The 17777-nt window shown below is 35.3% G+C and overlaps 1 protein-coding gene across 1 annotated transcript in view; it reads left to right on the top strand.

Moving 5' to 3' along the window:
* LOC127718867 (uncharacterized) overlaps nucleotides 1-17777 on the top strand; it is a 55786-nt gene that overhangs the window by 19710 nt on the left and 18299 nt on the right. Inside the window, exon 3 of the mRNA XM_052224916.1 lies at nucleotides 15983-16212. Coding sequence (XP_052080876.1) covers nucleotides 15983-16212 — 230 coding nt within the window. The remainder of the gene's footprint in view (nucleotides 1-15982; nucleotides 16213-17777) is intronic.

Here is a 17777-nt window from a genome sequence, read left to right as displayed (position 1 = left end):
TGCTCAGTTCTTATTATTATTATTATTCTTCTTCCTCTTCCTCTTCCTCTTCCGCCGCTTTTAAATTTGAACTTGTCCGCACCCGTTCTCCAAAACCGCTTGTCAGATTAACTTAGGGTTTTACAATATGTTAGACTAACATGTCTAGTGGTGCAATCAGGGTTTTTTTTTTGCAATGGGGTTTATAAAGGGGTACTTTGAGGGGCAAAAAGAAAAGAGGGTTTTACTATAGAACCCTATGGGATTTTATTTTTTTTAATTTTCAAATGATTATAAATTGAAAACCGTTTGTGATAAACACAATCTTTTTAATTGAAAATGTTCTTAATGATAAAACCCATTAAATAAAATACAGGGTTAGTCCCCAGGGGTCATCCCCACCCCCTGCCATTTAAGAAAGTTCTAATACCTTGTAAGTGGTCAAGATCCCCACCCCTAAACCACATATATTCTGGTTTGTCATGCTAAGATAGTTTGAATGATATACAGGGTTAGTCCCCAGGGGTCATCCCGACCCCCTGCCATTTAAGAAAGTTCTTATATCTTGTAAATGGTTGAGATCCCCACCCCTAAACCATATATATTCTGGTTTGTCATGCTAAGATGGTTTGAATGATATACAGGGTTAGTCCCCAGGGGTCATCCTGACCCCCTGCCATTTGAGAAAGTTCTAATATCTTGTAAATGGTCGAGATCCCCACCCCTAAACCATATATATTCTGGTTTGTCATGCTAAGATGGTTTGAATGATATACAGGGTTAGTCCCCAGGGGTCATCCCGACCCCCTGCCATTTGAGAAAGTTCTAATATTTTGAAAATGGTCGAGATCCCCACCCCTAAACCATATATATTCTGGTTTGTCATGATAAAGCACATGAAATGAAATACAGGGTTGGTCCCGAGGGGTCACCCCCACCCCCTGCCATTTGAGAAAGTTCTAATATCTTGTAAGTGGTCAAGATCCCCACCCCTAAACCATATATATTCTGGTTTGTCATGCTAAGATAGTTTGAATGATATACAGGGTTAGTCCCCAGGGGTCATCCCGACCCCCTGCCATTTGAGAAAGTTCTAATATCTTGTAAATGGTCGAGATCCCCACCCCTAAACCATATATATTCTGGTTTGTCATGCTAAGATGGTTTGAATGATATACAGGGTTAGTCCCAAGGGGTCATCCTGACCCCCTGCCATTTGAGAAAGTTCTAATATCTTGTAAATGGTCGAGATCCCCACCCCTAAACCATATATATTCTGGTTTGTCATGCTAAGATGGTTTGAATGATATACAGGGTTAGTCCCCAGGGGTCATCCCGACCCCCTGCCATTTGAGATAGTTCTAATATCTTGTAAATGGTCGAGATCCCCACCCCTAAACCATATATAATCTGGTTTGTCATGATAAAGCACATCAAATGAAATACAGGGTTAGTCCTCAGGGGTCACCCCCACCCCCTGCCATTTAAGAAAGTTCTAATGTAAGTGGTTAAGATCCCCACCCCTAAACCATATATATTCTGGTTTGTCATGCTATGATGGTTTGAATGATATACAGGGTTAGTCCCCAGGGGTCATCCCGACCCCCTGCCATTTGAGAAAGTTCTAATATTTTGTAAATGGTCGAGATCCCCACCCCTAAACCATGTATATTCTGGTTTGTCATGATAAAGCACATCAAATGAAATACAGGGTTAGTCCCCAGGGGTCACCTCCACCCCCTGCCATTTAAGAAAGTTCTAATATCTTGTAAGTGGTCAAGATCCCCACCCCTAAACCATATATATTCTGGTTTGTCATGCGAAAATGGTTTGAATGATACACAGGGTTAGTCCCCAGGGGTCACCCCCAGCCCCTTCTATTTAAGAAAGTTCTAATATCTTGCAAGTGGTCAAGATCCCCACCCCTAAACCATATATATTCTGGTTTGTCATACCAAGATGGTTTGAATGATATACAGGGTTAGTCCCCAGGGGTCATCCCAACCTCCTGCCATTTGAGAAAGTTCTAATATCTTGTAAATGGTCGAGATCCCCACCCCTAAACCATATATATTCCTGTTCATCATGTCTCGAACATTTGAATGACGTATACGGTCAGTCCCCACTGGGTTCCCCCCACCCCCAATGTTCAATATCTTGTAAATGGTCGAGATCCCCACCCCTAGACCATATATATTCCTGTTCGTCCGTTTCTCGAACATTTGAATGATGTATAGGGTCAGTCCCCAAGGGTTCCCCCCACCCCCAATGTTCTAGTATCTTGTAAATGGTCGAGATCCCCACCCCTAAACCATATATATTCTGGTTTGTCATGCCAAGATGATTTGAATGATATACAGGGTTAGTCACCAGGCATCACTAATGCATTAACTTTACTGGACCAAACCAATTTTCACTGGACTTTGTCCAATGTCAGGCGACACTGGGAATTACGAATTACGGGAGCTTCGTTTGGGAGACTTCGTAACAGCATCCTGTTACAATCATTTCTTGTTTATGTTGCAAATATAGCTTTTGAACTGTAGCACTTAGATTAACAAAACTTGTGATGCATCAAATACCATTTTTTGTTTCGTGCATTACTTTTGAACTGTAGCACCTAGATTGACAAAACTTTGTATGCAGATGCTTCATAGTGACCTTGACGTAGACTTATGTCTTCTATGACAGTAAAGCATTATCTATCAAGTTGTGAACGGTGTGCTACATTTGTACATGTGTATCATAGCACTTCCAATGTAGTTTGCAAAACTTTATATGCAGAACCATCATGTGATCAGGATGTGTCAAATACCAAAATCGGGTCACTTTGACTTTGACCTTAACTTTTATGATAGTTAGTTGTGGTCGGGGCATAACTGTTCTCTTGAGAACTTTGGTTAACCAAACTGTGTGCAGTTAATTTCTGAATTTAGTTACAGTATGCAAACCTCAGACTTTGTTTCTTAGTCAGTATAATTCTGTCAGATTGACTTATCAATAATCATACGTGTCAACCTAACACAGAGCTAAGGCAATGAATGTATGGCTGAAAGCCAAAAATCTCAAAGCAACTATTAAAAATGCATGAACAGGTTTATTATATCGGGTCATTACTATTTTATCCTTTGACATGTTTAACTCATGTTGCATACTGTAATTTCAATCTTATTATAGTATATTATTGAAGATAGCTATATAGGGTATTCAGGAACAATAATGAGACCATATGACCTTTATAATGATCAAAAGACACGGTCATATATACTACCCTGATCTTTATTAGCCTTATAAACATTGACTTTGTAACACAGAAAATATCAAATGTAAATGTACTTCTTTAGTTATCAAATAAAATTAGGATGAGTCCCAAGGAGTCATTCCAACCACCAGTATTTTGGTTGTTTTAATGTATTGAAATGGTTGTATTATATTATCTTGTTTGATGAATCAGTTCCAATGGTCATCCCACTCTTTTCTGTTTCAGAATGTTGAAATATCTTGTAAATTATCGATATCCCCACCCATCAACCATATATTTTCTTGTAAAAAAGTCATATCAACACCAATCAGGAAGGGTTGAATGAAATGTAGCATCCCAGGGGGGTCTTCCCTTCCCACAGCCAATTTTCTTATAAATGGTTGAGATCTCCACCCCTTACAGACATGGGGTCAATTACTTTTGAAAGTAATTAATTACATTCAATTACAATCACAAAATCTTCAATTAAATTACACATCACATTACAATTTTTTACCAATGTAATTAATTACTTTCCAATTACTTGGCAAATGTAATTAATTACTTCAATTACTTTTGAAATGAAAATTTAAATAAAAAAAAAATATTTAAATAAAATATTGAAAACATGTATTTATTCTATGATATGTACATGTATAAGTATCATACATTGCTTTAAATTAAGCCAGTACCAAAGAAGAGTTTAAGTTAAATATCTGGTGTGTTACGGGAAAACAAATCTGAAGTGCACATAATACTTTTCTTATCAGGAATGAGAAATTGTAATTAATAACGGTCAATTACAATTACATATTTCAATTACCCCATGTCTGACCCCTTAACCATGTAAACCATACATTAACCAATGTCATTAAAATAACAGTTTGCCATTCATTTTGGTCTTTTGTTTAAGATGACATTTTGTTAGTCAGAGATTGCTCTGACAGCCTTTGTATGATTTGAACGGGCCTTTGGATGTCCCATGGCCCAGGAAGTCCTTAAAAAAGGCCAATATCCTCATGTAATATTTTATTTTTGTCTTTCTATTTTGTTTATTTCATTAACACAGTCACAGCTTAGAAAATTTCTTGAAAAGACAGTTTTCTGATGAGATTTCAGTTAGCCTGTATTGTGATAAATCACCTTTGTTTAATACCTACGAGAAGGTATCTATATATAATTTAAAGTGATTGTATGCTAAAAATAAAAACACCTTCTGAAATGAAAGCTGATTTTTATCACCTTTAGTTAGAGGAGGGGATAAGGCGACTTTGCAATGCTAGGTGGTGTTGTCATAGAAGTGAGATGTAAAAGTACAGGTTCCAACCCTGGTTGGGGTGAAGTAAAGAATCAGATCTTACTCTTACATTGTTAAATTGATTTTCTAGGCACTACATATATATATATGGCAGATTCTGAATCTATGGTAAATAAGACGTTACATACGCCAAACAAACCAAATCTATGCAGTTTTTGTTTTCTCCAAATCTATGGCAGCTAGATCTTGAAATTGTGTCATTTTCCTGGAAAAAGAGTAACATATAACGTCAAAATTAAATAATGCCATATTACGTCATCGTTGCCCCTAACGTTGGCGGAACTTATAATATTTGAACACCATTTAATTTTATAGATTAACTTTTAACCAGATTTTCGAAGGAAATATCGGTTATTAAAATGGTGATGTACGGCGGGCGGACAGGCGGCTGCCAAACAGTATCTGGACAATAACATGAAAACGCTGTGATGATTTGTTTTCAAATTTAGATATGTTGTTTCTTGTGACTTAATGAAGGTCTAGTTCAATTTTCACGATTTTAGTACTTCTCCTTTTTGAGTTATCGCCACTTTTAATATTCAAAAGTGGTATTTTAAAATATTTTTCTCTTGTTATCATTTTTTGACTCAGCATAATGTCTTATCTCACAATAAAAATTGGAGTGCCAGATTTATTTGAAAATTTTCTATTTCCTAAGTGGTGATGATTATCATGATTATAAGCTATATTATTCGACATTTTAAAGTTAATTACATTATTAATTATTAATTAGATCTGGGTTATATCTTAGCATATGATACAGATTTGTGACAGATTTATTTGAAAATTTTCTGTTTCCTGATAAGATCTGTAGGACTGTATATATAAAGTTTGAAATTTACTACTAGGACTGTATAAATGAATTTTGAAATTTACTGTTCATTATTAGACAATTTGTAGATAATTAAGTCTCCCTAAACCATATATATTCTTACCCACACGGCCACACCCCCCTTCAATTTGAGAATGTGCTTTTATCTTGTAAACAGTCGAGATCCCCACCCCTAAACCATATATATTCTTGTATGGGACAATAAAACAAATCAAATGAAATATTGGGGGAGTCCCCAGGTTCACCCCCACCCCCCTTCTTTTTGAAAACTTGTAAACGGTCAAGATCCCCACCCTGAAACCATATATATTCTTGTATGGGACAATAACACAAATCAAATGAAATATAGGGGAAGTCCATGGGGTCACCCCCACGCCCCTTCTTTTTGAAAACTTGTAAACGGTCAAGATCCCCAACCTGAAACCATATATATTCTTGTATGGGACAATAAAACAAATTAAATGAAATAAAAGGCGAGTCCCCTGGGGTCATCCCCACCCCATCCTGTTTGAGAACTTGTAAACGGTCAAGATCCCCACCCCTAAACCATATATATTCTTGTATGGGACAATAAAACAAATCAAATGAAATATAGGGGAAGTCCATGGGGGTAACCCCCCCCCCCCCTTTTTCTTGATAACTTGTAAACGGTCGAGATCCCCACCTCTAAACCATATATATTCTTGAAAAGGACAATAAAACAAATCAAATGAAATTAAGGGGAAGTCCCCTGGGGTAACCCTCACCCCCCTTTTTTTTGAAAATTTGTAAATGGTCAAGATCCCCATCCCGAAACTTTATATATTCTTGTATGGGACAATAAAACAAATCAAATGAAAAAGAAGGCGAGTCCCCTGGGGTCACCCACCCCCTCTTGTTTAAGAACTTGTAAACAGTCGAGATCCCCACCCCTAAACCATATATATTCTTGTATGGGACAATAACACAAATTAAATGAAATATAGGGGAAGTCCAGGGGGTCACCCCAACCCCTTTCTTTTTGAAAACTTGTAAACGTTCAAGATTCCCACCCCGAAACCATACATTTTTTTGTATGGGACAATAAAACAAATCAAATGAAATAAAAGGCGAGTCCCCTGGGGTCATCCCCACCCCCTCCTGTTTGAGAACTTGTAAACAGTCGAGATCCCCACCCCTAAACCATATATATTCTTGTATGGGACAATAAAACAAATCAAATGAAATATAGGGGAAGTCCATGGGAGTTACCCCCACCCCACTTCTTTTTGATAACTTGCAAACGGTCGAGATCCCCAACCCTAAACCATATATATTCCTGAATGGGACAATAAAACAAATCAAATGAAATTGAGGGGAAGTCCCCTAGGGTAACCCCCACCCGCCTCCTGTTTAAGAACTTGTAAACGGTCGAGATCCCCACCCCTAAACCATATACATTCTTGTATGGGACAAAAATCAAATCATATGAAATAAAGGGCGAGTGCCCTGGCGATCACATCAACCCCCCCACCACCACCACCACCACCACCACCCCCTCTTTATGAGAACTTGTAGACGGTTGAGATATCCACTCCTAAACCATATATATTCCTGTTCGTAATTTCAAGAAGATTTGAATGACATACAGGGTCAATCCATAGGCGTCACTTATGCATATCACAAACCAATTTGTACTGGACTTTGCCCAATGTCAGGTGACCATGGGAATGACGAATCATTGGAGCTTTGTTTGGGAGACTTCATTACTGATAAGTTTTATAGATTTTGAAAAGACATTGTTGGGTCACCCCCAACCCCCTTCTTTTTGAAAACTTGTAAACGGTCAAGATCCCCACCCCGAAACCATATATTTTTTTGTAGGGGACAATAAAACAAATCAAATGAAATATAGGGGAAGTCCATGGGGGTAACCCCCACCCCACTTCTTTTTGATAACTTGTATAGTGATTAAGATGATAACACAATGTTGACTGCTGTACCCCTATTTTTGACATTTTTACCTATTGTGTCTTTTTGTTTTGTTCACGCATCGTTGTCAATATAATGGAATTTGATGCGACTGTCATACAAGTGAGAGGTTTAGCTAGCTTTAAAACCAGGTTCAATCCACCATTTTCTACATAAGAAAATGCCTGTACCAAGTCAGGAATATGACAGTTGTTATCCATTCGTTCGATGTGTTTCTGAGCTTTTGATTTTGCCATTTGATTAGGGACTTTCCTTTTTGAATTTTCCTCGGAGTTCAGTATTTTTATGATTGTACTTTTTAATTATAAAAAAAATTTTGGATTTTTTTCTTCTTTTCTTTGGTAAAGTGTTTAAAGAATATTGTGGCAAGTTTGTTTGTTATTCTGTAAAAACTAATTTTCTGAATGCTATATATTTTTTTTTTATGAAGTGAACTCCTTTAAAAACTAAGCTTATATTGTCTATTAATAAACATATATTTAGATTTCTGATTTTGGGCCCAGTTTTCAAGTTGGTCCAAATCTGGGTTTATCCAGTTTGAGTTATTTCCCTTTGCACAGAAAATATTATGGATAAAATTAACCTGTGTTTCATTTCAACATATATTAAATATATATAGGGTTCTTTCAAATGCTGAATCTAAACCTGTATTTAAATATTAGATTTTTGGGCCCAGTTTTCAAGTTGGTCTAAATCAGGGTCCAAAATTAAACTTTTGTTTTATTCAACAAAAATTGAATTGATGGGATTCTTTGAAATGCTGAATCAAACCATGTATTGAGAGATTTTGGATTGTGGGCTCCTTTATCAAATTGGTCCACATTGAGGTCCAAAGGGTCCTAAATTAAACTGTTGTCTGATTTCATCAAAAAATGAATTCTTGGGGTTCTTTGATATGCTGATTCTAATATGTACTTAGATTTTGGATATTGGACCATAATAGGCATTTAAATGTCCAATTTTAAATATTTCAGTTCTTTGACCACATGTATTTTGTGTCACAAACCTATGCTGTGTCAAATATTCAATCACAATCCAAATTCAGATTTTGTTTTAAGCTTAAATGTAGTGTCTATACTTGCTCAACTATTCAGGGTTCGACCTCTGCAGGAAAATCCGGTTTGCTGTCACTCTGACAGCCTCTTGTTATTTGTAGAATGTAAATCAAAAACAAATATTTAACACAGGGTTCACAGATTTTTACAAACAAATACACAGGGAAACACTTTCCGCTTTCCCTCTAGAACAATTTGACGATGGTTTAAAGAAATATGTGACCTTTTATCCAGAGGAGGGACAATATGTGCTGTACCGTCCAAATCCCGCTGTGAAGAAAGGCACCGCTGTTTTAAGTAGTGGATATTTTAGGAAAGGAGTAATAGTAAATATGTTAGCATCTACAGCTGGCAAAGTATATAACGTAGGAGATGAAATTACAGAATACCACTTTGACTTAAATCATCATCATCAGTTAAATAAATATTATGTGAAAATTCAAACTATTTAAATCTTTTTATAAAAAACCGCTTTCTTGTTTGTTAAGGAACTTCCCTTTTTATACAACCGCAAAAATTTTAAAAATTTTGGTCGTATATTGGTATCACGTCGTTGTCAGCGTCGTCCGAAGACAGATTGTTTCCGGATAATAACTTTAGAATAAGTAAATAGAAATCAATAAAATTTTAACACAAGGTTTATAACCACTAAAGGAAGGTTGGGATTGATTTTGGGGGTTATGGTCCCAACTGTTTAGGAATTAGGGGCCAAAAAAAGGGCCCAAATAAGCATTTTTGTAGTTTCCAGACAATAACTTGTGTTAAAGTGTATGAATCTCTCTGAAATAATACCACAAGTTTCCATACTACAAAGGGATGGTTAGGATTGGCTTTTGGGGGTTATGGCTCAAACCATTTAGGAATTAGGGGCAAAAAAAGGGGAAAAACAAGGGTTTTTCTGGTTAAAGGACAATTGAGACAATTTAAAAGCAGTGTAATGGAGGTTATCCAAATCAAAATCCAAATCAATTAAGATAACAATGTTTGATTACCTCCCTTTCACTGCTTGTAAATTATGTATTAAGAAATGATGATTGTCTGAGATACTGACCATAACTTGAGGGAAAGAATTAGTTTTTGGAATAAGGGAAAAGGGGGAGGTGAAAAAAATTGGTGGGGGACAATCTTTCTCATTTCAGATTTCAGAAATTAAAAGAAATTTTCTTCAAATATTTTTAATTGGGGGGTTAATATTTTCAACAGCATAGTGTATTGCACAAATGCCAAAAAACGGGGTAAATTTTCTTTTTTTTTAGGGGGGGGGGGGGGGGGGGGTCAATTTGCATAGTGTATTGCACAAAAGCAAAAAATTGAATATAAATTCAAATCATATAACCAATTTGAAGTTCTTTGACTACAGTTATTCTGTGTCAGAAACCTATTATGTGTCAAAAATTTAATTACAATCCAAATTCAGACCTGTATCAAGCATGAATATTGTGTCCATTTTGGCCCCAACTTTTCAGGGTTGGACATCTGCGTCGTATACAGCTGCGCTCAGCGAAGCAATTTATTACTAGTTGGTTTAATAAATGGATTAAACAGGTAGCATGCACAGATTAGGAAATTCTTATTTTTTTGGGGCACATCATTTTAAATCTGAAGTCTGTATTATGGTATTTCACTTCTACACTTAGGATATTTTATGGTTGCCATCACGATTTGGTTGACCATTATGGAATGTTTATCTATTTTGATAAATTTGAAATTATTACAGTCTAATGAAACGATTTTCTGGTGATTGAATGGATCATTATTGTCCTTCCCTTATATCACCCTAGATTACCCTGCTCAATTCTTCCTAATATTGCATATCACTGCTTTGTGTGTCAAATACCTTATAATTACCTGGCCTTAATAACTTTTACCTTGACACAACAACAACGTCATAATGAGAGAACCAACGTAGATAATTTATCTTTACAGTTTGCTGGTGAAACGAAGAAAAACGCTTGTTTCTATCATGCAAAGTACACAAATATTTGAAATACAATCCTATAAATCTATTATCAGCTGCTCGACACTATATGAAGCCTTTTTGAACTTGTTGGCTGCACTCACTCAACAAAAAGCTTCATAGACTCGCAGATGATATTTAAGAACATTAATATGCAGAAAACCTGATAATTGGTACAAACACCTACTATAGTAAATAAAAGGTCCCATGATAAAAGAAATTTTTTTTTTAAAAGCTGAATTTGATTTATTCTTCTAAGGAAGACAGTATGGCAAAATAGAATCAAAGGACTACTGGGTTGTGGTGTGGTTAAACATGATTGTTAGCAACCTTTTTGATCAAACAAACCTGACCATGCTGACAGTGGTGTAACAGTACAACTTCAGTACAAACTGTAAAAATCAGATTCCTTTAAGGGAGCTACCATTTGATTTTTATGGGGGGGCTAGGATGAAAAATTTTGTCCTGCTTTTTTATACGACCGCAAAAAATTTTGCGGTCATATATTGGTATGACGTTGGCGTCGACGTCTGGCGTCATCCGGCGTCGTCTGAAGACACATTGGTTTTCGCACTCTAACTTTAGTTTAAGTGAATGGATCTCTATGAAATTTTACCATAAGGTTCAATACCACAAAAGGAAGGTTGGGGTTTTGGGGGTTATGGTACCAACAGTTAAGGAATTAGGGGCCAAAAAGGGGCCAAAAATAAGCATTTTTGTAACTTCCAGACATAACTTGTGTGTTAGTATATGGATCTCTCTGACATTGTACCACAAGGTTCCATATCACAAATGGAATGCTGGGATTGATTTTGGGGGTAATTGCCTCAAAATATTAGGGGCCAAAAAAGGGGCAAAAAACAAGCATTTTTCTAGTTTCATGACAATAACTTGTGTGTAAGTGTATGGATCTTTCTGAAATTGTACTACAAGGTTCCATATCACAAAGGGAAAGCTGGAATTGAGTTTGGGGGTAATTGCCCGAAACGTTTAGGAATTGGGGGCCAAAAAGGGGCCAAAAATAAGCATTTTTCTAGTTTCCAGACAATAACTTGTATTCAAGTGTATGGATCTCTCTGAAATTGTACTGCAAGGTACCATACCACAAAGGGAAGGCTGGGATTGAGTTTTGGGGTGATGAAGGGGGTTCAAAAAATTTGGGGGGGGGGGGGGGGGATATTTTTTTTTTTCCATTTTAAGTTGGTTATTTCTGATTTATATTTAAAAGCAAATAATAATGATATGGTAGGAGATACACACCAAACAGGATGTGTAAATTGTTATATAATAAGTATTGTGCAATAGCAAGAAATTTTCAATTGCACAGTATTGCACAATAGCAAGAAATCTTCAATTGCACAGTATTGCGCAATAGCAAGAAATCTTCAATTGCACAGTATTGCGCAATAGCAAGAAATATCCAATAGCACAATATTGTGCAATAGCAAGAAATTGTCAATTGTGTAGTATTGCGCAATAGCAAGAAATATTCATTTGCACAGTATTGTGCAAAAGAAGATACTTTGTATAAATTGCTTATTTCTTGACCAATTTCAATGGGGTTTTATTCTTGAATTCTTGGGGTTCTTTAATATGCTGAATCTAACCGTGTATTAAGTTTTTGGATTTTGGGCCCCGTTTTTAAATTGGTCCACATTGAGGTCCAAAGGGTCCAAAATTAAACTTTGTTTGATTTCATCAGAAATTGAATTATTGGGGTTCTTTGATATGCCGAATCTAACCGTGTATTTAGATTCTTAATTTTTGGTTCCGTTTTCAAATTGGTCTACATTAAGGTCCAAAGGGTCCAAAATTAAACTAAGTTTGATTTTAAAAAAAAATTAATTCTTAGGGTTCTTTGATATGCTGAATCTAAACATGTATTTAGATTTTTTATTATGGGCCCAGTTTTCAAGTTGGTCCAAATCGGGGTCCAAAATTAAACTTTGTTTGATTTCAACAAAAATTGAATATATGGGGTTCTTTGATATGCTGAATCTAACCATGTATTTAGATTTTTGATTTTTGGGCCCTGTTATCAACTTTGTCCACATTGAGGTCAAAAGGGTCCAAAATTAAACTTTGTTTAATTTCATCAAAAATTGAATTCTTGGGGTTCTTTGATATGCTGAATCTAACCATGTATTTAGATTTTGGATATTGGACCATAATAGGTGAATGTCCAATTTAAAATTTTTAAGTTCTTAGACCACATTTATTCTGTGTCAGAAACCTATGCTGTGTCAAATATTTAATCACAATCCAAATTCAGAGCTGTATCAAGCTTGAATGTTGTGTCCATACTTGCCCCAACTGTTCAGGGTTCGACCTCTGCGGTCGTATCAAGCTGCGCCCTGCGGAGCATTTTATTTTTAGTTGTAATCTCTGTCCTGCCTTTTTATTTTCTACTCTATTCGGTCCTGCCTTTTTTTTTACTAGTTTATCCTGACTTTTTTTTCACAAATTGTCATCCTGCCTTTTTTTTTACTCAAAACTCCTGTCCTGCCTATTTTTTTCAAATTTCATCCTAGCCCTCCCCCCCATAAAAATCAAATGGTAGCTCCTTAAATTGAATCTCTGGTGTATCATGTTCAAGAATTAAATTAGTAAATTATCATACAATCCTTCAGTAAACAGTACTAAACTATGATTATATTCATAGTAATGTAATTTAAAGAATTTTTATAAACAAACTTTTCTTCTGTTTTTTATACGACCGCAAAAATTGAAAATTTTTTGGTCGTATATTGGTATGACGTTGGCGTCGTCGTCGTCGTCGTCGTCGTCGTCGTCGTCCGGCGTCGTCTGGCGTCGTCCGAAGACACATTGGTTTTCGCACTCTAACTTTAGTTTAAGTGAATGGATCTCCATGAAATTTTACCATAAGGTTCAATACCATGAAAGGAAGGTTGGGATTGATTTTGGGGGTTATGGTACCAACAGTTAAGGAATTAGGGGCCAAAAAGGGGCCAACAATAAGCATTTTTGTAACTTCCAGACAATAACTTGTGTGTAAGTGTATGGATCTCTCTGACATTGTACCACAAGGTTCCATATCACAAAGGGAAGGCTGTAATTGATTTTGGGGGTAATTGCCTCAAAATGTTAGGAATTAGGGGCCAAAAAAGGGGCAAAAAACAAGCATTTTTCTAGTTTCATGACAATAACTTGTGTGTAAGTGTTTGGATATTTCTGAAATTGTACTACAAGGTTCCATATCACAAAGGGAAAGCTGGAATTGAGTTTGGGGGTAATTGCCCGAAATGTTTAGGAATTGGGGGCCAAAAAGGGGCCAAAAATAAGCATTTTTCTAGTTTCCAGACAATAACTTGTGTTCAAGTGTATGGATCTCTCTGAAATTGTACTGCAAGGTACCATACCACAAAGGGAAGGCTGAGATTGAGTTTGGGGGTGATGAATCATAAGGGGGTTCAAAAATTTTGGGGGGGGATTTTTTTTTTCTTTTTTTTTTTCTTTTTTTCCTTTTTTTTTTCTTTTAAAAGTTTCCATTTTAAGTTGGTTATTTCTGATTAATATTTAAAAGCAAATAATAATGATATCGTAGGAGATACACACCAAACAGGATGTGTAAATTATTATATAATAAGTATTGTGCAATAGCAAGAAATTTTCAATTGCACAGTATTGCACAATAGCAAGAAATCTTCAATTGCACAGTATTGCGCAATAGCAAGAAATCTTCAATTGCACAGTATTGCGCAATAGCAAGAAATATCCAATAGCACAATATTGCGCAATAGCAAGAAATTGTCAATTGTACAGTATTGCGCAATAGCAAGGAATAATCAATTGCACAGTATTGTGCAAAAGAAGATACTTCGTATAAATTGCTTATTTCTTGATCAATTTCAATGGGGTTTTATTCTTGAATTCTTGGGGTTCTTTAATATGCTGAATCTAACTGTGTATTAAGTTTTTGGATTTTGGGCCCCGTTTTTAAATTGGTCCACATTGAGGTCCAAAGAGTCCAAAATTTAACTTTGTTTGATTTCATCAAAAATTGAATTATTGGGGTTCTTTGATATGCCGAATCTAACCGTGTATTTAGATTCTTAATTTTTGGTTCTGTTTTCAAATTGGTCTACATAAAGGTCCAAAGGGTCCAAAATTAAACTTAGTTTGATTTCAACAAAAATTGAATATATGGGGTTCTTTGATATGCTGAATCTAACCATGTATTTAGATTTTTGATTATGGGCCCAGTTTTCAAGTTGGTCCAAATCGGGGTCCAAAATTAAACTTTGTTTGATTTCAACAAAAATTGAATATATGGGGTTCTTTGATATGCTGAATCTAACCATGTATTTAGATTTTTGATTATGGGCCCAGTTTTCAAGTTGGTCCAAATCGGGGTCCAAAATTAAACTTTGTTTGATTTCAACAAAAATGAATATATGGGGTTCTTTGATATGCTGAATCTAACAGTGTATTTAGATTTTTGATTGTTGGGCCCCGTTATCAACTTTGTCCACATTGAGATCAAAAGGGTTCAAAATTAAACTTTGTTTGATTTCATCAAAAATTGAATATATGGGGTTCTTTGATATGCTGAATCTAACCATGTATTTAGATTTTTGATTATGGGCCCAGTTTTCAAGTTGGTCCAAATCGGGGTCCAAAATTAAACTTTGTTTGATTTCAACAAAAATTGAATATATGGGGTTCTTTGATATGCTGAATCTAACCATGTATTTAGATTTTTGATTATGGGCCCAGTTTTCAAGTTGGTCCAAATCGGGGTCCAAAATTAAACTTTGTTTGATTTCAACAAAAATTGAATATATGGGGTTCTGTAATATGCTGAATCTAACCATCTATTAAGTTTTTGGATTTTGGGCCCCGTTTTTAAATTGGTCCACATTGAAGTCCAAAGGGTCCAAAATTTAACTTTGTTTGATTTCATCAAAAATTGAATTATTGGGGTTCTTTGATATGCCGAATCTAACCGTGTATTTAGATTCTTAATTTTTGGTTCCGTTTTCAAATTGGTCTACATAAAGGTCCAAAGGGTCCAAAATTAAACTTAGTTTGATTTTAACAAAAATTGAATTTTTAGGGTTCTTTGATATGCTGAATCTAAACATGTATTTAGATTTTTGATTATGGGCCCAGTTTTCAAGTTGGTCCAAATCGGGGTCCAAAATTAAACTTTGTTTGATTTCAACAAAAATTGAATATATGGGGTTCTTTGATATGCTGAATCTAACCATGTATTTAGATTTTTGATTTTTGGGCCCTGTTATCATTTTTGTCCACATTGAGATCAAAAGGGTCCAAAATTAAACTTTGTTTGATTTCATCAAAAATTGAATTCTTGGGGACCTTTGATATGCTGAATCTAACCATGTATTTAGATTTTGGATATTGGACCATAATAGGTGAATGTCCAATTTAAAATTTTTAAGTTCTTAGACCACATTCATTCTGTGTCAGAAACCTATACTGTGTCAAATATTTAATCACAATCCAAATTCAGAGCTGTATCAAGCTTGAATGTTGTGTCCATACTTGCCCCAACTGTTCAGGGTTCGACCTCTGCGGTCGTATCAAGCTGCGCCCTGCGGAGCATTTTATTTACTCTTATATATACATGTACATGTATACTTTTATTATTTGATGTTATATTCAGATGTTCCAGATTCTAAAACCTTTGATGTGACCCTGATGACAACATTACTGAGGAATTTAACTCCTATGACTCCTCCTCTTTGTGGATTTGAACGTTTACCTACTGCCATCGAAACTACAACAGCTGCAGATTTAGCAAGAATCAATCACTACAGGAATTACCTGGGTCATCTGGATGATGGCAAAATAGACAGTGATTTCTTTAACATGGCATGGAATGATATAACTAGTGTATGTATATCAATTTTTCCTTTCACTGATTTAAGGGAAACCTGGCATTTGGAACAAAATTACAAGAAAACCAAATTCAAAATATTGCATCATAAACACATTTATAAAAAAAATTCTTATCAGTTATTGGTTGGTTTAAAAATTTTGTCTTATCTATGAAATAGCCAATTCACCATTTCATAATCTAATACATTAACATGATTAATGCAATCTAAATCTTGAATGACTATTTTTACCCATTTGGTCATTGTATGAATTTTTTGCAGACACAAGTATAGATAAAGTATAGATAAAGAGCAACAATATATAGCAGTATTTATTCGAAATGATCAGAAAATAAGTCAACATGGTTAAAAACGTCAATTGACCCCGGAGAGGAGTTATTGTCCATTGTTGTCCTAGTAAGATGATTTTTTTTTCCATTTTTGCAGTTCTTGCACAAACTATCATTGACAGAGCGAAACAGCTACAGTCATAATGTTGAGTGCCATTAGATCTAAAAATCAGTCGTATTGGCCAAAATTGTAAACCTACTTCTTCATGTTCTCAACTTCTAGAAGTTATTTTCCCTAAATGATGGTTTTTGACTCACGTCAACGAAAAAGTTAGACATCGACATGCTATTTCTGGTGGTGGCTTCTCCAACAATGTATTAGTTTGTGATAAGGTCAGTTTATCAAATGTTTATGGGGAACCACTAATGGTAGGTCAATGATATTTGGTACACAGTTGTATAATAAGCATTGGCACATCTCATTCCCATGTAGATTATTTAGCCCAGTCCCATCAGTAATGGTCTATCGACTTTGAAACTTTGCCTAGTTTTTGACTCACTTCAACATAAAAGTGAGACATCGACATGCTGTTTCCGGTGCAGGCTTCTGCAACAATGTATCAGTTTGTGATATGGTCAGTTTATAGGGAACCACTAGTGGTAGGTCAATGATATTTGGTATGCAGATGTATAGGCGATGGCACATCTCATTCCCATGGAGATAATTTGCAACCCCGCCTCAGTCATGGTTCATGGACTTTGAATGACTTGCATAGTTTTCATGTTTAAATATTTCATTTTGATTTCAACATTTGCATTATTCTATCAAAATTACATAGCACGAGACATATGTCTGTATCAACAGTTTATTATCTTTTTTAGCTCTTTTTAAGAGAAACTTCAAAAAAAAAAAGATCATCAGAACAAGACCTACAAAAATGCCACTAAATAACATGAATAAGATTTGCAAATAACATGAATAAGAAAACATAACTGATTGCAGTAAAGGAAAAAAAATATTTCAAAATGGCATTCTTTTACCAGGGTAGCAATTCAGGCTATTGCATGTATTGTGTAAAATAAGTACTGGCATCAAAGAAATTGAATGCATATGCCATTGTATGCTGTTGATATAAAACATAATTTTTATATGGTATCAAGTTTGGTGATTGGGTAAGATTTTGTTGCATTTTTCCTTGTTTTACTTATTTTCTTTTATCAAAGTAACTTAAAAGGACACGGTATAATGAAGGTCAATGTTGGCCCCCTCTTTAAATAACATCATATTGAT

Source organism: Mytilus californianus, unplaced genomic scaffold (assembly GCF_021869535.1).
Source record: "Mytilus californianus isolate M0D057914Y unplaced genomic scaffold, xbMytCali1.0.p SCAF_10, whole genome shotgun sequence".
In the NCBI taxonomy this organism is placed as follows: domain Eukaryota; kingdom Metazoa; phylum Mollusca; class Bivalvia; order Mytilida; family Mytilidae; genus Mytilus; species Mytilus californianus.
This window is presented reverse-complemented; position numbering and strand designations above follow the sequence as displayed.